General features: G+C 33.4%; 1 protein-coding gene across 6 annotated transcripts in view; it reads left to right on the top strand.

The window, feature by feature from the left end:
* The window catches only part of LOC147073836 (rho guanine nucleotide exchange factor 10-like protein), a 532,434-nt gene that overhangs the window by 458,510 nt on the left and 50,013 nt on the right, over positions 1-23,911 (top strand). For all 6 annotated transcript variants that reach the window (XM_085944723.1, XM_085944728.1, XM_085944726.1 and 3 more), the window contains one exon: positions 7,255-7,441. In XM_085944723.1, the coding sequence (XP_085800849.1) occupies positions 7,255-7,441 (187 nt within the window). The remainder of the gene's footprint in view (positions 1-7,254; positions 7,442-23,911) is intronic.

Raw genomic sequence — 23,911 nt, 5'->3', positions numbered from 1 at the left:
AATAATTCCACGTGCATCCCAAAATACAGTAGCCATAACCTTACCAGCTGATTTTACGGTTTTCGCCTTCTTTGGACATGGTTCGCCTTTCGCAATCCACTGCTTTGACTGTTCTTTCGTCTCGGGAGTATAGTGGTGTATCCATGTTTCATCTACAGTCACAAAGCGACGAAAAAATTCATCCGGATTGCGTTGCATGAGCGACAACAGGGCTTTAGAGGCCACCACCCTATTGCGTTTATTGTCGACTGTGAGCAAACGCGGCACCCATCTTGCAGAAATTTTTTTCATGCCCAATTTGTCATGTAAAATAGAAATGACGCTACCTTTTGAGATCCCTGTAACCTCAATTATCTCACTCAACTTTAATCTTCGGTCACTTAACACCATATCGTGGATTTTATTGATCATTTCTGGTGTAGTCACCTCTACAGGACGTCCTGAGCGTGGTTCATCCTTTGTTGATGTACGACCACGTTTAAATTCATTTAACCAGTTATACATAGTTGCAAGTGAAGGAGCAGATATGCCGTGAACTAAATCCAACTCATTTTTTATTTCCTTTGCTGTTAACCCTTTTATATTAAAATGTTTAATAACAGCTCTAAACTCAATTTTTTCCATTTTCCATTTTTCCATTTTCCACAAGCAAATTTTTTTTTTAAATGTACGAGAAACACACAACAACCCGACCAATCTGATTGAAACTTCGCAGCATACTGAATCGGTAGTGCCGCTGCATGAAAACAAACCGCTTACAGTACTAGTCGCGCCACCTGTCGGCTTTTCTAAGGACTTATTGACCCACCCTCGTACAATTAAAAAACTAAACTAAAATTTAGTTAATTCTACGTCATTTGTCTCTTGTAAAACATTCGCAAAGAAGGTCAAATGTATCTACTAATGAATTCATTCCTTAAAAACTTAAACCAAAACATGGCCGTTCATTAGTACTCGTAGTATGAATGAAATGAATTATCGCGCACCTAACATAAGAAACAGACAACCTTCCGAGAGTCAGTCGTAACTGGATTTCTACTAGGTGGACACGAATCAAATGAAGGAGACGACAGAGTCTTGCTCTGAAGACAGATCAGGACCGAAAAGATTTTAGTCGTATCGTACAACTAAATATCGCATGTGTTTCATTTACACAGTTTATCTAACATTCGCACCGTGAGTGTAAAACCAAGGCAACTGCAAAAGATATATTTTAGATATATTAGCGTTTCAAGTCTTCGTTTTGTGAGGAGATATAGAGTTTCTAAAAAAACATAATATTTGGTTTATATCTACATTATATTGCATGTTCTTTCAGTTACTTCACTTTTACATTATCAAGTTCACGACTTTTGCAGTTGTTTTGTGTTTAATCTCGAAATCGAAAAATTTGCAGATGCCTCGGTTTTACACTCACGGTGCGAATCACAATTTTATACTTACTATTCTATTATGGTGAATTCTATGTTGTGATAAATATTTGTTTTTAGCTAGTTATAGTAACGTGACAATTTTAGTGATTGAACTTGAATCCCCCGTCATTTTTGTCGCGTACCTACCTACTTCCAACGCGAGTCGCACAAAAAGTAGTCGGAAGCTGGCACGAGACAAAATCAATAATACTTTTCCGGATTCCCATGAATATGCATAGGTAGTAGAATTCCTTATTGTTTTATTTTTATTGGTGCATCCATGATGATGCGAACAGACTATATATTTATATATACGTACTAGTATTGAATTTGGTATGTTATAACTCCAGTGGTTTTCTATTATACTATACATTTAATTTTCTTGAGCTTATTCCGTCGGCATAGCTCGGAAAAATTTACGAAATATGCACTATTATAATATGAAAGCATCAGGGAACACAAAATTAGAAAGCATGCATACGGACAAGAGTCTTATTTAATTGATTTTCAGTTTGGACATTTGTGTGACGATGGTAAATATTAATTCAAAGTTAAACTTAACATTTTGCAATTAAAATTTCATAAATTACCAAGATAGTGGTAAATAATATTAATTTTCTCTGCGGACTAGTTAATTAATATTTAATTACCACATTTAAATAACATGTTAATTATATCTAATGCCGACACGACAGCTGTGTCGTCAGCGCTGTATGAGTTAAGACATGTATTAAATAGTTAATAGTTAATGTTAAACTTGATATGTTATAATAATTGTAAGCCAATGAAATACCAAGATCGCGGCAAAAAATGTTTTTTTTTCTTCATATTTACATCTTTTATAACTTAGTTTTATGAATGAGAAAGGATTTTACAAAAATAAAATAATGTTATATTTATTTTCGCATGTGATACAACTATTGTCACATATTCTAACAACCTCATTAATAAATAATTGTCACTTTTCAATGCCACAAAAAACCATACTCAAATGTTAAGGTCGTAACCGCCGTTCTACTTACTCAAATAGTATAACTTCATCATAAATAACTCTCAATAAACGCTGTGATTACTGTCGTAAATTATTGGATTCAGAATTAACTACTTAATAATGCGGTTTCATCTTATCTTGAAAGTCTTGCACTGTCAATTAAATTGTATGATTATATTTTAATGAATGCGTCTTTCTGATGCCCCGCTGTTTAATGGTTATTTTGCGTTTTCACTGAATTACTAACTATTGCTTTAACTTACACAAGTTAATACATTTTTCTTATTAATGCCTTGTGTATACGAATTACATTACATTTACATTGTAAAATATGTAAACGTTGTTTAACATAATATCCAATAGCTGTAATAACTTAAAAAAATACTTACCATTATTCTTATAATCGGATACAAAACTCGTTGTTCAAACATTTGCTGGAGATATAACCCAGAGCCGGATTTACCAATAGGCCCTTAAAAATCAAAAACATCCATAAAGAAACTTTAAGCACCGTTTTTAATACGTTTTAGCCCCGTGCCTCTTCAAGTGTCAATTCGACCCTGATATAACCGACTTATTTGACACAAGGGCTTAAATTAAACCTTTAATATCTCCATAAAGTAAACCACGAAAAGAATGATGCAATCAATTGTTATTTTATTAGTTTGGTCTGATCAAACACAAGATCTCAAAAGCTTTAGTAGATCTATGTACCTACCTATAACGAGGATATTTGAAAAAAGTGATTCTCAATAGTGGACGAATACGAAAAAGACTAAAAGATTTTTTTGTAACTGGTAACTATAACTTGTATAATATGTTGGGGGCCGCTGTACTATTATTCTTTCATAATGTGACCGAGGTACTGTGGATTTCTTGTTTTGATACTATGCAGAACTTTTCGGTCCTCTCTCGTTCGTTTGAAAACGTCAACATTAATGCCACCCTGCATTAATGTCATCCATTCCAAGGAATTTTGAAGATATGGGTATAATTTAGTGTGTTTTGGATATTATCGTTCAAACAAGTCTCAACTTATTATTTGTGTTGATTGTTAAAAAAAAAACTCTTATTATTTACGTATATTTAATTCACGCGTGAATAATATACGTTTTTCAAGTGCACTGTCAACGAAAAGAATTGTAACCACCGACCGCCACTGTGACCAATATATTATAATATAAACATTATGGTTTACGTTACATTTAGATAGATTACAAAATATCGATTATCAGATAATAATAAAACATTCGATAGTTACTATGACAAGCATTTCACAACTTAGTTTCGATTAATGAACGCCCGATTATAAAAGATCGACTCGTTCTTAAAAAGCACGCCGCAGCGCAAAAGCTCCACGCCTGGCCTCAGGAAATTTCGATTTCAGGTAAGTTAGTACATGCAGCGTACAGTTTATTAAATTTGAGTTTCAAAAATATTCATATACTTTTATACATACTCATTTATGTATATTTTTTGAGACCCGAGATTTCATTGAAACGATATATAATTTATTTATTAATTATCATTATCTTTTTAGTGTGATTTATTTGTGAACTAAATAAAATATTATAATCGTGTTTTGTGTATTATATCCCTCACTAAGGTCCCAATACATAGAAGATGACGTTTATGTCATCATCATCAGTCGGGGTTAATCCACTGCTGGATGAAGGCCTCCCCAAGCTTCTTCCAACTCTCTCGGTCCTGTGTCATTCGCTGCCACGTATTTCCGCCGAACTTTACCAACTTTAGGGCGACCTTGTGGCCGTTTCGTGCCCCTTGGGCATTTGTCCAGCGGCCGTCCTTTCGGCGAGCAATGTTCCCCGCCCATCTCGATTTCAGCTATTTGGCAACGTCTATTACATCGCGTACTCCTGTCTGCTTCCTAACCCATTCGTTTATCTTACGGTCCTTTCGCGTGATGCCCAACATACACCTCTCCATGCCTCGCTGTGCGACTCTTAGCCTTTGGACATCTCTCGTGTTGAGAGTCCACTACTCGCAGCACGGGAAGCACACATTGGTTGTATACCCTACGCTTCTAGACATAATGGTAGTTCACTCTTGAAGATACTATTCAGACGTCCGTTTATGACGTTTATGTAAAACTTATTAATTTCGAACCATGTTTGGCCAAACCATGGTTAACATGGCAACGTTGAATAATCTCATAATAAAGAATAGTAAATATAAACTTTCAATAATTTAACGGTTCTATCAGCTGCGCATAACGGAATTTCTCAATTTCACTGAGCATAAAAATGTAATCCTCTTAACTAGACAGTTTTCCGTTTCACACATTATTCTGTTGCAATATTGACTATGGGATATTATGTTCATGCCTACATATTAAAATATTATATCTTAACATATCTAGCCCTTGATATACATGCCAGTAGCTCAGCGTGTAAGCATGCTAGTATCCAATAAATATAATATTGGCTTCAGGCTGTCTTCGTTTGATCTCATTTTTTCCTTGACGTTTTGGGATGGTTACACGGTCACAATAAATAAATGGTAGAAGTATAATAAATGGTAATCTATCGTATATATAGTTGCTAATTAAAATCGTACGTAATTTCTACACCCTTCATTTAGCAGGTAGGTACGGCAAAAACTATGTTAGAAAATTTGGCGAGTGCGTTCAAGCAGGAAACACAGAATTAATGGAAACTGAAAAATACCTAACGGGTGTGGAGTAACATGTAACATGACAACTGCTTTGGGTTTATGCACTGACGCTCATTCAATATTGGTGCATTTGAAGGTTACAACACGCACTATACCGACGCGTGTTTCATTAATAGAGACCCATATAATATCACATTACACATCTAAACGCAACCGTCTGAATATAATATATTAACGGGGGTAAGATGACAACTCAAAACACTCCCCAATAAGTTATATGCACGTCTATAATTTGTGTTTCATTTTCATAGGATACTCACACATTCAAAACCCTGCTTCAAAGTGTGGTATATTGGGGTATAGCATATCTGAATTATATTGTTTAATCTGTTCTGTGGATAAACGTAAAGGTGATTAATGGCGGGGGGCAGCGGATGCCCAAAAAATACATAATAATCGTAAGGTTTTTAAAATTTCTTACGTGAAAGCCACTAAGATACGGTTACCTTTTGTGAACTAGTAGGTACTTTGTAACCCACCTTTATAAACATGAAAACAACATACAGATATTACAGTTACAGTATCCAAATTGCACTGGTAGAAAAAAGCTCTGATATTAATGTGTAATATTAAATCTTTGTCTGGTGGATATCTGTTTAAATTTAAATTATTTAAATCAAATAGATGATGGGTAATATTCAAAAAAGGTTTACCCTTGCGTGAGGTATTTGTTACTAGCAAGCTTTTCTACTGTCGGATGTGTGTATGAAAAATATCGACGATATCGATAGGTACCTATCGACCTGGAATACAAGCTTAACGAAACGACCGCTTATTTTCCGTGGCGCTGCAGGTGTCATATAATTCAATGCCGCCATTATGGCGTTATTAATAACGCAAGGAATGTCAATTTAATATAGTTGCATAATTCCGATATTTATTATAGTAATGTCGTGAATTAGTGGGATAGTTTGGTTTCGTGTTTTAATGCAATCGAAAGTCGATTAATTTATCGCTCCCAGGTAATGGACGCCTGTTTTTCATATTATTGTTTATTGTTAATGTTTTGTTGGGCTTTGTTCGAACTGCAATATTGTGCTTAGCTTTGACATGCAATATAATAAAACTATGAAGTCGATTAGCAATTTATAAGATTTTAAAGCTGCACAATACGTAATTAGTATGCGATAGGGATTGAAATCTCGAACAGAATATTCAAATCCCTGGATCACGATAGGTATAATTAATTTTTTAAATTTTGTATAGGTACTCGTATAAGCAAACAAATAATGCCATTTCTTATTTAATAGCCCTTTGCAATTTCGTGAGATTTGAAATTAATAATACTTACATATTATCTTTCTGGAACCTTTTATTGACAAAAATATGTTTTTCTTTGTTAAAAATCATTAAAAAAAACTATTAACTAAAACCCAAAATCCCGGCATTCAAATATTTTTTACCTACTGGTATTTCGAGATTACAAATCGACCAGGATCCCGAGACTGCAAACCCCATTACTTATGTGTGTATGTGTAAGCTCATGTTATGATATAAATAAAAAGGATTTCAAGTTATACACATTTATATTTTTATAAAAATCGATATCTTTTTTTTTTTTTTAAATAAATATTAAAATATTAAAACCATGAATTAGTCAAAAATCTCCTCATGACATTATAGAAAACTTAATAAACTAAATTTTAATAATAAATATGACCATAAAATAAGATGGGATCCTTTACAAAATGCAAATTTTATAACATTTTTTTAAAATCGTAAGTTTATCTTTAACTTAAAATAATAAAAAAATCTTTTTAATGTATATTCAGATACATACTTATTAATTAATACAGTTTAAATTGTAAATTATCAAAAAAATGTCTTAAAATTCAAGCTTAGTATTTTCCGCTAGGTGTATCTGGTGGGTAGAGGATTCGCCTTAAATGACATAAAACATGATATTATGCAGTACTAACTACATTTAGTTAACTTGATCGGGTAGGTTTTTTTTAATGAAATTGTTGATCGACTCCCTCGGTACATTATCCATGTACGAAAGCCTGAGACCAAACGTTAAATAATTTAAATACATATTACGTATTTTGAAGACTGTACCATTGTATCACAATTTGCTTCATAAAGCTGAAGTTACACATCATTATAGTGACTATGCATTGAAAACATTCATTAAATTGTGTATATTTTTGTCCGCAGATGAGCCGCGGCTCCAGGGTGGCGGAGGCACCGGTGGGGGCAGCACATGGGGCGACCGCGGCGGGGAGGGCAGGCGGTCGCTGCGGGCCCCCAAGCGAGAGCCCCCCTCCAGAGACGAGTCCTGGGGCTCCGCCAGCGACAGAGACGTGTCTTCTGACGACGAAAACGACAGAAGCGTTGGATTCAGGTACGTCATCAATCACGTAATACGTTTTATATATTATTATGTATCATTTACAATATTGGTAATAAAATCCTTATATTTTTTTTCATACATATCTGTTGTAAACAGGTACCTATGTGATGAATGTGTTGATATCAAAACTATTCCTAAGTCTTTTTCAATTATACGTCACGTCAGTGACATCCCGTGGGGCTAGGCAGGCCATGCGTTGCACAATGCAAATGAAACGACTGTAAGTATTACAACCTTTGAGAGCAGTGGCAGTTTTCGATGAAGCAAATGATGCGGTCGCTTCAAAAATCCTGACAAAAAGGTGACTCCATACCTTCAGTATGTAAACCTTTAGATGTTATATGTGTGTATTTGTTCAATCGATCGATTCACTGCGGAGCATTTAATTACTTTTTAATTACTACATTTAAATAACATGCCAATTATATCGAATGGCCCCGTAATCGGGACACAACAGCTCTGAAGATAGCAGAAAATAAATAGTAACTTACATAAGTAGGTATCTTAACAATTTTCAGACAATTTGAAGCTAAAAATGAATAAGGCGGCATTGTAAGTCTGCTTAAGGGTGGCACAAACCTGTCAGAGTTTCAGGAATTCACGTGCCTAAACCCGCCTCTGACTTATGTTTATATAAATAATAATTCAAATGTGATGTGTTGACGTGAATAATACTAATTGTAAACTTGACCTAAAACCCAAATGTTTAAATTTCCGAATTCCAAAGCCGAACTGTTGAAAGATTTCGTTTGATCCACCATAAACAGTTCTTATCCATCATCAAAACTGTGATCCTTCTTTCGCCACGTTGTTTCTTATCCAAATTAAGATGCCCTTGGCCCGGATGCCTGCTAATTATAATCCTCGTTTTGAATAATAATGTTGCCTGTTAAAATAATAATTGAAACCTCGGTTATTTTTTTTCCGGGGAAATTAACGCCGACAATGTCGTGACGTTTCCAATTTCCCGCCCTTTGTGACGACCATTATTGGCCGTTTCGTTCGCTTTTGTGATTATTCCCGCCAAAGTTCGTCGACATCAAAGCGCCATCTGCATCCGTTCGATTTTCAATTTGAAATTATTTGATCTCTGGGCCTGCCAAAACTGGCGCTAAATTTCGGCTTGACGTTTTCATGAGCCAAACGTGCTTAGTACGCGCTTAATGAAATGAATATTTTATAAACATCATTAAGCAAATTTAGTTAGTGTTGGATGAATGAATTCCGTAAAGTTGTTACTAATTTAAAATCTGTAGTGCTGTACACACAAGCTTGAGCTTATCACTTTATTTCATCGTTAAGGGGTTATTCAATTGTCGTCGAGGGTTATCAAGCCCCATTCGTTGGACGATTTCTATCACACGGTAATTTTGTCAATTTCACTGGCGTAAAAGAAGAACTTCTCAACTTGTTCTGGCCTTCAGTCGGGCCCATCGCACATTGCGACTTGATTTCGACGAGCGACAATTATTTGAATGTTAGTTGAGTCATTCGATGAGAGAATTTCTCTACTCGTCTATGCTCGACCGAATTAGGTAGGTAACTAATAATGGAATCTACACATTCTAGTGCACGTCGTTAACAACTGAGGTCTCGACCCTTGGAAAGTACACGCTTTGTGGGACGCTCCCAGTACGGTTTCGAAAAGCGTTTCTCGTTTATTACGCTACGGTATACACCACAATGGATGTTGGGATGTGTGTGGATGGATAACATGTGGATCAGTGATTCGCAACCTTTTGTGTTTGAACCCTTTGAACATTTTCTCGAAACATAAAGAACCCCTACTTATCCGAAAAATATTAAGGTCCAGATAGGAAAATTATAAAGTAGTCTCTTATTATTTTACAAGATTTTAATGTCACAACAGTGTATTAGCACCACGAGCGAAAAAATTGTTGGGGATGTTATTTTAACATACCAAATCGATTAAGATCGATCTAAAGCGATTCAGCAGACAAATAAACATACACTTAAGGTGACGCATCAGTGAAACGCCAAATAATTTTCAACTGTAGGCGCGACGAAATTTTGGACTCGCTGCTATTCAGTGAGAGAATGTCGAGCCAGAAACACGTCACTTTGCTGCGTGATGGCGACGGGTCAATTAATTCTAAAATCGTGTAAAGATGACTAAAAACGTTACCCATTTACTTTAAAAAGAAAACATGTCAATGAATATATTATTATTGTTACTAATAGAACAATAAACAGAACATAAAATGGACGTATGTTGGATTTATATGACAAATAATATTTCGTTTGACAGACGTCATTTGCACCCGCGACCCGCAATCCGCGCATCACCTAGCAACGATCTTTTTAGACCGTGCCTCAACTAATGCATGGCCTTAACAATAAATACTATATCGTGGAAATTTTAAACGCTGACATAAATAAAAGACACAATGCGTAGTAGGCAATGACCCGCGATTTTTACTTAACCTTTCAAAAAACTTTATAATAGGTCAACAAAGCCAAGGTGAAGCCTTTACTGAGCCGTTTTTAAAGAGGCACCTAGCGGAAAAATATGAAGCTTGCAATTTGAGTTTTTTTTTTCATAATTTACAAGTTCAACTGTATTAATAAATATGTATCTGAAAACATTAAAAAGAAAAATATTTTTTATTTTTATTCAAAGATCAACTTACAATTTTAAAAATGTAATAAAATTTATTTGATTTTATTGAATCGGACCGCATCTTATTATTACATATATTTTATGGCCTCTTTTTTATTAAAATTTAGTATAATAAGTTTTCTAAGCATCGCCTAAGAGATTTTTGACTAATTCATAGTTTTAATATTTTTTATATCTATTTTAAAAAACATCGATTTTTATATAAAAAAAATTGAATGTGTATAACTTGAAATCCTTTTTATTTATATCAAATCAAGCTTCAATATTGGGACCATACATAAATAAAATTAAAAAAGGCTCAGTAAAGGCTTCACCTAAACACGCCATGCGGAACCCGGTTGGTAATCACTGGTGGATACTACATTGATATACATATGAATCTAGTTAGCTATATACTTATTATCAGCGGTCTTATCGTAGATCTTGTTTAACTACAGTTTATTCCAAAAATATCTGCCGTCGTAGTAATTTTATCGTATGAAACAAAATTAACCTTACATACATAGTTTACATACATTACTAGTTTTCCATTAATTCTCCTTTGACTGAAATAGTTAACATTCAAATCTGCAATGCGTCACAAAAGCTCTTTAAAGTTTTACCGCCTACTAGGAAACCTTTTTACCACGCAATAGTGAGAAAAACCGCACAGGAAAGCTACATTATGTACCATTGGCGAAGGGTGACTTTTGGAAAGAGGTCGACTGTGGAGATCAGAGAAACAGAACACACTTGTCAGATATAGGTACCTACTAGCAGGAACTAATTATTGACAATGACACACTAAATCGATGAAATGTCAATAGTTATTTTATATAAACCAATAATTAAATAATTGGTAAGTATTATACGTACATGAACAAAAATATAATTCGTCACCTTACTATTAAAACCTCGTAAGTCTGTTTAAGTGTAATGTTGAGGGGAAGGAAAAAACGTAATAAAACAATATTTTAAACATCTCTCTAATTGAAGAATCTGCCAACACTGGTTTTGAAATACGAGGTTTTAATAATTCCATGTTTGAAGCCGCAAGACTTACGAATTTTTAAAATTTGTCGATAGGTGGACAGTATATTAGTCTGGAAAACCGAGGTTTTGGTATGATTTAAAAATGTTTTATTGTTTGTCGAACAATTTTCATTTTTCCATAATATCAGACTTACGAGGTCATAATAGGTGACGATATGTTTTATAGAAAGCCGTTCATAACAGTTATTTTTAATTGTCAATTTTTATTTTACATGAAAGTACTTAATATATTGCTTCTTAATATATAGATACCTATTGATTAATTAACTTTAAAATGTAAATTATTAGACTAAATTGTGCTAAATTTCATGATTCGTATTCTGTTTCTAGATGTCCCTCTAGAAGCAATGTTCTTAAATTATTTTTTATTCGGCTATATAACTGTTTCTATTTTTATTTAAATTCACCAAAATACGATAATTTCGACGAAACTAATCCTGAAATCCAGGGACCAAGAAATTAAACGGGATACCGGAATTGCAAACCTCGCTACCAACCTTTGCTGTAGGTGTAGGGTAAGGGCGATCAAGCGGGTCGTGAATTTTCATTGCATAAATCGAATATTCAAGCAAATAATAAAATCGAGATGCGCATTTGTTCACCCACCTTTTACTATCTCGCAGGGCAAGGCATAAATTTAGTATAGGCTGACCTCTCTGTAAAAACGAAGTTATTTATTTACAAGTTGCGCTAGTAGGCAATCCTGAGTGTCCATTGTTTGCCGCAGTTATTTATGCACGACCGCTCGTATGACGATGGCACAAAAAGATAAAATAGCGGACCGTACGAGCAATTTACTTGTTGGTCACAATACGCCACTGGCTTCATTGTTTACATAAGTAACTTGGTAATTTTCCAACGTAGTCTATTTCAGTGATGCCAACCGTACTATAATTATAGTACGATACTATAATTTTAATTCCCCGAAAAATGTAAAATACTATAATTTTACGCCAAATAGGTATACAAAAATACTTAATTTTAAAGGATTCAAGACGAAAAATGTTCCTGTACTATATATTTTTCAGAAATACTATAATTTTTATGCCTTTGTCCTATAATCAGCATAGAAAAAGATGGCAACACTGGTCTATTTGCAATATGATCCATAACTTTGAAATGCGTACAATTTTGAATCCATTTTCTTATTTTATTAGAATTTAAAATTATAAATACATAATATGCGTGAGTCCTCATAACGTTTACCTTTACATGTTGACGATGGTTACAATCTATTTCGCTCTTAAGGGGGAAAATGCTCGTCGAAGGTCAAAATTGAGTTTTTATTGTATTTTCAAACCATGATCCTGGACACTCCTTAAACGTTGTAGATAATCTATTTATATAATTTTGAAGCCTTATTATCCTTTATAGTTATTTTAAACATTTGATGACTGCATGAAGTATTTTTGTTACATAAAATAGTATTTTTTTAAACCTCTCGCTCTAATGTTTTAGAATATAGTCATATTTCGGTACAGAACTGTGCAGTGGTGTTAAGATTTTTTACATTTATTAATTTTTAAACGCATTTATAAAACCATTAGTATAATTTATTACGAGATAATTTTTGTAAAATATTCACGATAAAAAATAATTTTGATAATCTCTGTGATCCCAAATTTGACAAGAATTAGGCATTTTATTATTCAAAAAATTGGCAAGATTAACACATTTGAAGATGATTCTAAAGATACTTATTATAAGCTATGTCTTTGACCATTCAAGTGTGATAAAAATCTTATGAATAATGATTGCTTTATAATAATTATTGACCTAAGAATAAGGTAGTGTTTTTTTGAAATACGCCATTTCTTTTGTCATTCCCTAGTAATTAAGCTACAACATACGGCCGTAGCCATAAAATGACAAACTATAATTAAAGTAGGGAGTAAAATTATGTTAACGCGCGTGTTTGAACATGTACCTAACCGAATTTTTTTTTATTTTTTTTTAAACGGTACATGTTCAAACACGCGCGTCAATATCATTTTACTCCCTACTTCAATTATAGTTTGTCAATTTATGGCTACGGCCGTATGTTGTAGCTTAACCACTGGGGAATGACAAAAGAAATGGCGTATTTCAAAAAAACACTACCTTATTCTTAGGTCAATAATTATTATAAAGCAATCATTATTCATAAGATGTTTATCACACTTGAATGGTCAAAAACATAGCTTATAATAAATATCTTTAGAATCATCTTGAAATGTGTTAATCTTGCCGATTTTTTGAATAATAAAATGCCTAATTCTTGTCAAATTTGGGATCACAGAGATTATCAATATAATTTTTTATCGTGAATATTTTACAAAACTTATCTCGTAATAAATTATGCTAATGGTTTTATAAATGCGTTTAAAAATTAATAAATGTAAAAAATCTTAACACCACTGCACAGTTATGTACCGAAATATGACTATATTCTAAAACATTAGAGCGAGAGGTTTAAAAGAATACTATTTTATGTAACAAAAATACTTCATGCAGTCATCAAATGTTTAAAATAACTATAAAGGATAATAAGGCTTCAAAATTATATAAATAGATCATCTACAACGTTTAAGGAGTGTCCAGGATCATGGTTTGAATATACAATAAAAACTCAATTTTGACCTTCGACGAGCATGTCCCCCCTTAATAATGTTAAACGTTTCAATATAATATTATTTATATTAATATGAAATAAACTATTAATCCGTCATACAAAATTACTTTGGAAAAATTCTAAACATGTCAGGTTATCACTGACATCCACTATATTGATTCCAATTTGCTGATTAGACCGGAAACGACTTCGGATGATGTTATAACGGGGAGTTAGCTAAAATTTTATATGTAATATTAAAGAGAAATCCAAAACTTACGAATAGCAAACATGGTATGGAAAGGTGTATGTTGGGAATAACGCGGAAAAACCACAATATAACCCGATGAATAAGAAAACTGGCAAGAGTAGATGTATTAGAGGTCATTAAGCAGATGAAATGAAAATGCACTAATTAAAGTTCGGTGGATTTACGTGGAAGCGAAAAACTATGGATCGAGAAGAGTGGGGTAAGCTATGGGAGGCCTTCATCCAGCAGTGGATCAGCCCCTGCTAATGATTTTTTTGTTGTAATTGTTCAAAATATTTTTTTAAATTTTCACATAGTGATTTAATATTGACGTCTATTAGGTAGATAACATTAAGTATTTTTAGACGGAATTGAATGACGCCTCAACTAACGCAATAGGTACCATGTAAATACATGTAAAAATAGGTAATATTTACAAGATACATTTTTATCACACGAATGGACAGCATCCCTGACAGGATTAGCAGTAGCAAATTTCATTTTTTTTTTGTAATTGTGTAATAAAAATAGTAGGGGGGTTTGTGAGATAAGCTAAGATAAATGATATAACATAAGATTGCCTTCGAACGAAAAATGTGTGTTCGAATCTCACTACGTACAGGATCTTTCTATATACTTACGTAAATCTCTGAGGTTTTTCTAAGTTATGTATTATCAATGATAAATGCTACATTCTTAAATCATGCATATATTCATTAACGATTTAAAACAGATATGTAATTAAATTAGTAAAAAGTACATGTCAGCCGGTAAGTGTATATGTATACCTAAGTACATACATCAGGTCGCGATGCTCCGAATGCAGATCTCGTAACAATCATTGTAAGCAGCATTGAGCATATCGTTGTATATTATACATAGTTTACAATGATCCTATGTATTTCCACAATTATTTGACATATTTATAGAAATTCAATTAAATCTAAATAATATTATAATAATACATGCCATTCCTTAGGATGTTAAAACATAGTGTGATGCAGCAAATACTATGCGGAATTCATAATATTCGCTTGTCAATGTACCAAGTCGTTAGCGTTAGGTATCATATAGTTTTTTTATACATTCGTCTATTGTTAAGCTCCTGTTCCAGTTTAATAATACAATGCATAAGAAATCACAAGGAGTGCCGCATACCTCGCAACAATAAGCCGTGCGATAATTTTTAACGAAAGCGTTTAGTTTTAACTAGTTTCTACGGTAAATTAAGCTCGCAATGTGCGATTGTCACAGGTAGCGAAGCGATTAACTGACACTCAAAAGCTTGTTTTAATACGTAAGCCTTGTAGGCGACAACGTGAGACGAAATAATGCGCCACCTGTCAAAGCAGGGCTTAATAATTTCCATTTGTATGTTTGGCACATTCTGAAAGTCGTAATAATCGATTAATAACTACTATTATAAATTACAATGACAAAATATATAAGCCGTGATTGCGTTTCTCAAGTAATTAAACACAATGCAGCTATTATAATAATATATAGATACATAGCTAAGCTTCTTGATTTTGTGGTAAACCTGACCTTCGTACGGCATGTATATTTCTTCTTCGTCTTCTTTCGAAGGTTAGCTACCATCTTGCAGTATACCTCCTTATCCTAGCTAGGCCAATCATATCAAATCGCCAGCGTCTTTGACGTCGGAGGTTCTTTCGTCAAGAATATATCTTACCTACGCTTCTGCTGCCGTCTACATTCCCCTGCATTATGAGTTACAGTAAATCATACTTCTCATTGCATATATTTCAAGACTGATCGATTTTCACCAAACCACATTAAAAATATAAGATTATGTGGTAGTAAAAAGGTATGTGATGTTTGGAAATTTATTTGGCGAAAAATATTAGTAAGTACTTACCTAGAAAATACTACAAGTAGGTGCTTTCAAGTAATATAATATTATCGTATTTTTTACGTCCATAAATTTTATACCAAACAATCCGTGGAGGAACAGTGACAATGATAGTCGTGTTCGCGAAGTGACAAGCTATGTTGCGGGTACTAGGTATAGTAACACAAAATTCTGAAATAGATCCAGAGAAACCTCATTTCAATTTGATGCAGCTGTGTTATTCAAATACACAACGATCGAATTTAGAATCGGGCGTTCTGGTACCTACTTAAGCGCGATCGACTTTTAGTTACCTACTGGAATATATTATATAATATTATCTACCAAAAAATTGTGATTATTGTTTGATTTTTTATCCGTTTCCTATTTTCCGTTCTGGAAATACGTAATAAAAATGAGTGTTGTTAGGGAAAAAACTTATTTATATAATTACTTAATACCTTCTTCTTCTTATTGTGCCATCCCCTAGCGGAGGTCGGCTACCACCAAGGCGATCTTAGATTTGGCCTCTGCTACCCGGAACATATCAGTGGAGCTGCACTCGTAGGTACCAATCACGGAGGTGAGGTTAAGCCACAAAATGCGGCGCCCTCCTCTGCTACGTTTACCATTGATCTTTTCTTGGATTGACAGGTTGGGGAATGCTGTACTTTTGTCCTCTCATAATGTGGCCGAGGTACTGTAGTTTCCTGGTTTTGATACTACGTAGAACTTATCGATCCTTCCCCATTCGATTAAGAACTTCTTTTGTCACCCGGTCAGTCCAAGGAATTTTGAGGATGCGTCTATACAGCCTACTTAATACCTAATTGATTATAAAATGGGTTCAAGTCGCATTCGATATAAACATTTTTGTTAAGTTGGTATGTTTTTGAGATGTTATAAAAAATATAGAATATAATGTAAAAATATTGTTGGTGTGAGGTTGTAAACTTTTTTCTGTGTTTACACGGCTTTATTCGCTTATATGTAGGTACCTATATAATATTATTATGAGATGCAAAATGACACTTGTTTTTTGCCATGTTTTAAATTATACTGTATACACAATAACATAACCCGTTTTTATCATTTCTGTACCTTATTTTAATAAATATGCTAGTACTGCAATAAAAGTGTTTTACCGGCACTATAACTTTTGAAGGTGACTGTAATTCGCGGAAATTAATATCCCATGCCACATTTTCATATGGTTACAATAATTATTAATTTACAAATAGTACTCGCACACTCTCGTGTTACAACAGAAAATTATTGCAAATCGCTTTTTTCACGAACGGCTTTTGTAAAATGAGCATTGTCTACCAGTGGCGCAGGTTAGTTAGTTATTGCTTTCAAACGTAATAATTTATGCATAAATTATGTGTCTCACAACCGTAGATATAACCAATTCAAAAAAATTAATTATATCTTGAAAAATATTATCATCCTCGGCGGGTTTTGACCTCATCCGGGAATATTCCCATCTCTGATGATACAGCGCCACACCGCCGCTTTTCATAAATTGACCGAGACTTATAAACACCATGGTCTTAAGGCTATACCTCAGCTGAAGCATGGTCTAAAAAGATCCTGACTAGGCGATGCGCGGATTGCGGGTCGCGGGTGCAAATGACGCAAGCTGAACGAAATATAATTTGTCATAAAAGTTCAACATGCGTCCTTTTTATGTTATGTTTAATATTATATTCGTAATAATAATAGTATATTCATTGACATGTTTTCTTTTTTAAGTACATACGTGAAGTTTTTTAGTCATCTTTACACGATTTAAGAATATTTTCATCCGACGCCATGACAAAACGAATTGACGTGCAGACTTCGTTCTCCGAATGGCAACGCGGCCGTAATTTTGTTCCACATATAAGTAGTTGAAAAATATTTGCCGTTTCACTTATGTACGCTCTTAAACATCCCCAACAATTTTTCCCACCACTCTTCTCTCTAAAATATGCATATTTTTCTCACCAAGTTTGCGAGTGTCCACCACTCTGATCAATATGTTTCCAATCAATTTTACTAGTTTAACATTACTGTGCGTAGGCGTGGTTCTGAAACAACAAGTAGGTAATATTAATTTATGGATGCCTAATACCGTAATTTTGACATAGTGTATCATATTATTAAGATTACTTTTGGTTGTAGTTTTTTTTTGTTGTCATCTGAATGCATTGGCCTACTATTAGATAAGTATAACATGTAAACAATAAAAATAGATCTTCGTTCGCGTCTTTGACCAATTTTATGTCTACTAGTATTGATATTTTGTTTGTGAGAGATTATCCTGGTGTTATATATTATGTAATATCAATCTTTAAATGCATTTCAAACCGCGTGCATCAAATTCTATTAGATCCCACTTACCGATTCGATAAGTGGGAACAGAATTCGAACCGTTGTGATTATATTAAATGTGTATTGCGCATGCGCGTAAATTTTGAAAATCAATCAACGCCTTCTGAAGCAAACTTAGTAGCATATCTACGTAGTTAAATAAACACGAAGACACAATGTATCATTCACTATAAATAGTTGAACTTCCTTGCCATGGCAATATAATGCATTACTAATGATTGATGAACGATTTATATGCAGCCATGTGTTGCACCACATTCCTGTCTTTCTAATTGGATACCGAAAAACAGGTCGATAAAATAATACTACGAAGTACTATTTATTACACATTACGATTAATGGTTCACTAATCCTCCATGTTGAATACAAATTTCTCTTATTTGTGACGCAATCTCGATAATGAAAATGCCGATCTATTCGTCTGACTGAGAATAGATACTGCCGATTGAAAGGGTAATAATTATTGACATTTTTAATCACGAACTTTTACGATTTGTATTCGTTTAACCCACCTTTACAGCATTCACGGCAGTTAAACATGGCTATGTTGTTTTTTAATTATACCTATAATTATCATGAAATCTCGTGATAGCTAATTTAAAGCCTTCAATCAGGTATCCGTGTTCAATCAGTAGATGTACTTTTCATCCATTTACAACAGTATAAATAAATCATTGAACGACAACGCTACATAGGTTCTGGGAATACGTGTTTTTTCTATATTAGACGAATGAAAATTACAAAATAAATCTTGTCTGATTTTTGACGTTGGTTATAATTAAACTTACTAGCAACTCATAAACACCACACTGAATAGTGCCAAATGACTTTACGACCACACCAAGTATTTCCCTTTTCCCCTTATCATATAATCAATCTATTTAGTTTATTCTATATTATAATTTCTGGGGTTGAACGTTTTAATAATGTGAGGCAATTGTATTTCAACCATAATCGATAAAAAAATATTCTTCTACCTATAAAATATTTAAAATTATGTATGTTTATTGGCATAATTTTAGATATTTTATAGATAAATGAACATTTTTTGACTATTCTCTACAATGACTTGTAGTATTAGACAGGGTTTAATTGAATTTTGAAAACTAATATACACTATCTACGCATTGTAGTCTTATTTCAATGAAAACAAATACGTTTGACTGACAAGTTTAGTGTGAACTATTTATGTCGGATATTACCCGCCTACATCCACCCTTCGCTACTGACGTACGTCCCTAATAATTTTATTTAGTGTATTATCTCGCAACATGACCATAGACATTAATACAAATCTGTTTATTTTGTTTTTCTTGTTGCACCCACTATTTATAATTAAATCTATGGTATTGTTGCATATTTTATAAATGCATTTGTTTAATTTGATTACCTACCTACTCAATTTGTTTACTAGTCCAAACCGAGATCGAATTTAGGATTTTGTCTCAGGATCTGGGGCGTATGTTACTAATTTACACGGTTATGAAATTGATTTTTAACTTATTGATAGGGGCTCGAGATTACAACGCGCTTTCTCGCCCCGATAAAAACCTTGTGGAAGTCTTAGCATGGTTAAAAAACAACCGATCTTTTCTCAGGTATAATAATAATATGAAGGCGCCATGTTATAGTCGTTTTGGCGGACTAAAAAGACGCGAATTTCAACAGTTCACACGTATTACTGATGTACTACGTTGATAATACTACATAATGACGTTTTTGTACTAGTTACATACATGAGTGTATTATAAATACTAGCCGAATTGCGGATATCTATGAGAATGTCGACGAATTGAAGGGTGCCTGGCGGTGGGTAAGACGGAAGAGCTAGGCAAAATTGTAAAGTTATTTAACAGAATAGGAGTGAGGACCTGATCGACGGATCTCCTTCTAGAAGAGAAGAGGCGATATGACAGCGAGTCGCAGTCAAAGCCTCGGTAAAATAAAAAAAATAAAAAAATAGTCATAATATACTAGAAACCTGTATAGAGTTGTATATTACTAATGATTTATAGTTTCAATCTATTGTTCCGCGATTGATCATCGGAATACTCAAGAAGTAGTTTTCTGACTATAATAGTTATCAAATGTTATTAGCGTACGTAATATTGAATACCCTCTCTTCCATTATTTATGATTCCTGTTTAAAGATACTTATTTTTCGCCTGCACTGGACAGAAATTTCACGAAAAACAAATAAATTACGGCATACAAAGTGTAATTCATTGAAAACAAGTTTTTCGTATGATTCATATCGGCAATTACTTTATTACTAAAGATGCGCGTCCAAAAGTAAAGACAAACATACTTAAGTAAGGATGTCTTGTAACCAGATTCTTTTTACTTTTAATCATATTTTACCACGCTTTTTACTAGCTCGTATTCTTGTTTGTTCAATACAAATCTTGCAATCGATTTTTAACTAACTTCCCGACTAGCTAGACATTTGAAACTTTTAGAATATATCAGAACACGATGACAATGCATTATTTTAATACTTTTAGTTTTACTTTTAAGGCTATACCTCAGTTGAGGCACGGTCTAAAAAGATCGTGGCTAGGCGATGCGCGGATTGCGGGTCGCGGGTGCAAATGACGCATGCCAAACGAAATATAATTTGTCATATAGATCCAAATTGCATCCATTAAATGTTTCAGTGCGGCTTCGTCTCGGGACGGAATGAGCACTTAAAATCACTTCTTTCAGACACATTTAAAGCGTCATAGAAAGCGGCCGTGCATATCCACGGCTGTGCATATATGATGGGTGGTGGTGGGCACTTTAACGTATGTTCTATTAGTAACAATAATAATATATTTATTGACATGTTTTCTTTTTAAAGTAAATGGGTAACGTTTTTAGTCATCTTTACACGATTAAAGAATTAATACGCCCGTCGCCATCGCGAAACAATTTGACGTGTACCCAGCTCGACGTTCTCCCTCAGAATGCCAGCCGGCCAGCGAGTAGTGAGCGAGTCCAGATTTCGTCGCGCCTATAGTTGAAAATTATTTGCCGTTTCACTGATGTATCGCCTTAAGCAGAATGGAATTCATTTTCAGTTAATTCTGTTTTGTATGGAAAGTTATTTCGGAAAAAAATCGTAAAAAGTAAAACACTATTATTGGTTGCTAAAGGGGTCCTAGCAACTAAATTATTAATATATACGTGCGTTACTATGGAAATCAGTATGAAATGTCAAAATGACATTTAGTATTCTATATTTATTCACTATTTCTATAAGTACAAAAAAAAGTATTTAATAATACATAGAATTGTCAAGTTTATATTATGATTCAACAGAAAAATTAATAACGTGGCATATAAAAAGTTCTTTTTATCTTGTAATTATTATTTATAATATACATCTATTATGACGTAATAAGATAATATTATCGGTAATAGTATCTCTATATATCACTGTTTGAGTTATATTTTCAAAATAAGTATTAATTTAAAATGAAATTGTAAATACCACAATATCTAATTAGGTACATATTGGATGCGACGGAGATAGGGCCTGTATTGGTTCAGTTAACACCATATTGTTTGGATTTGTTAGAGTTACAGTCGAAGATAATAAAAACCTTATTCCACTATGTACTAAGACTTATTACCGCTTATAGCAATAACTTCTAATTACAGTTTCAACTGCTAAGTGTTTTACAATACTTGAATTACGGCTTATATACCTCAGTGGCGAAGGGTGACTTTTGGAAAGAGGTAGGCTGTGGAAATATGATAAAAAGAGCACACTTGTCAGGTATACTTACGAGAATAGTACGATATTTACTACTAATGAATAGGCACACACTAATAAATGATAACGACACACTAATTCAATGAAACTTCAAAAACTCATTGACGACATAAAAATGAGCGATGTGTTTAAATTACGTATTTTTCAAAACATGTATACCCATCAAAAATCATTAGATAAAATGTATTTTTATTTTTAAAAACAATCTATACTTACTTATTTATTAATATTCGATTAAACGCCGTTGAAATTATTTTTTTAATTATCTAATTATTAATGATTTTGGACAAAGTGCGCAGTCGTGACAACAATATTATGCGCGAATGTTTTAGGCTCTGCGAAAGGAGCTTGCCTCATTTCGTACAAATCAGCAGACTTGCTGAGGTTACGAGACGTAAAGTCCATACAAAAAAAAATCAGAATTATTCCAAACATAATCGGAAATTTATTTACGTCGAGAAGTCGCGGCATTTATTATTTAATTTACGGCGCGGCGCGCTGTGGTTTTTTTAATACCTTTGCAGTTGTTTTGTAAACTGTGTAATACTGTAATACATTCCTACATATACAACATCTCTCGTTGGCAAAATAAATTATTTTTATATAACATAAAATAATGAAGTGATTAAGTATATAAATATGTCAATATGCAATTAAAAAATATTTTTCTTAAGAAGGTAGGCTTTAAATAATCGCCTAGTATGGAGTCTTCGCCACTGATATACCTACTTACTAATATTTCATTATTGGTACGGGGTATTTTGTTCTCGGAGGATTGGTGCCGCGCGCCCTTAATGACGTGTGCAAATAGGAAGATATTATTCGAAGACAATAACATCCGTATCCGTAATATTGTTTATGACAAACATTGTGGTTAATGTGGCTATAATATCACTACAGTGTTAACATGTTTCAAGTATACATAGTTAAATAGTTTAAGATGAAAATAGATTTCATAACTGATTAGTGATTACACACAATATAAACTTAAAAACTCTGAGCTTTTTCTATTATTCCAACATTTTCAATACCGATTCCAAATCGACTTTAGTATGGTTGAATGGATAACTAGGGTCAAATTAATATTCTCTGGCTTAGCACTATTTTTGTTAATAACCAAGAAAAAATTGTTTTTGCTAGGTACTGACTTACCCGATGTTATTTGTGATTGTTCGTCTAACTAAATAATCATTGTTCATTGTATAACAACGTTTTAGGCTTGTAACAATAATTGTGCAAGACGTTTCTATATCGTCGTTGTTTTGTAAAAAGGGCGAACCAACCATTTTGGCGAAATCGAGATTTTAATGAAAATACAATATGTACCCCACTAGCTTTGTTGTGTAAAAACGGCGAATTTTTATCTCCACAGGAAAGTACTTAAAAACGATAATCGACTAAAATTAAATTAATTAAAATTACGAAATAAAAAGCAAATGTGACGTATTAGGCCTTATATTATAGTATTCTTTCTAAGCTTTATTATAAACTAGTTAGATATTTATAATCATCTACAGGTAAAAAACAAATAAATGTCAAAAGTTAAAAATCCTCCTCCTGTAAAGTAGCATTTTGGTTAATTCGCCCTTTTTACAAAACACCGACGATATTATCAATGTGGCCCAGGCGATTAAATTTCAGTGTGATTACTTTATTTTTGTTACTTTGATAGCTATTTCGGCCTATACGTTATTATCGAGACTTCTAATGAAATAGTATGCTAATGGAATGCAATGCGAAATAGCTATCGCTATAAAAACTTTTTTTTATGGTCTAACCAGCCTAGCAATACATAATATTAAAGGGTTATCAAATAAGAGATATCTAAGTATATATTTTCAATTTCAAAAAGTTGATTGAGTCACGTGCTATATGGCATGTTGCACCATCTTGTTAGAACCACATATCGTCCAGATCAAAATCATCTAATTCATGCCAGAAAAAATCAGTAGATAATCAT

The sequence above is a fragment of the Rhyacophila brunnea genome, unplaced genomic scaffold, assembly GCF_057557595.1.
Source record: "Rhyacophila brunnea isolate RB1 unplaced genomic scaffold, BYU_Rbru_1.0 scaffold_17, whole genome shotgun sequence".
Lineage (NCBI taxonomy): Eukaryota > Metazoa > Arthropoda > Insecta > Trichoptera > Rhyacophilidae > Rhyacophila > Rhyacophila brunnea.
This window is presented reverse-complemented; position numbering and strand designations above follow the sequence as displayed.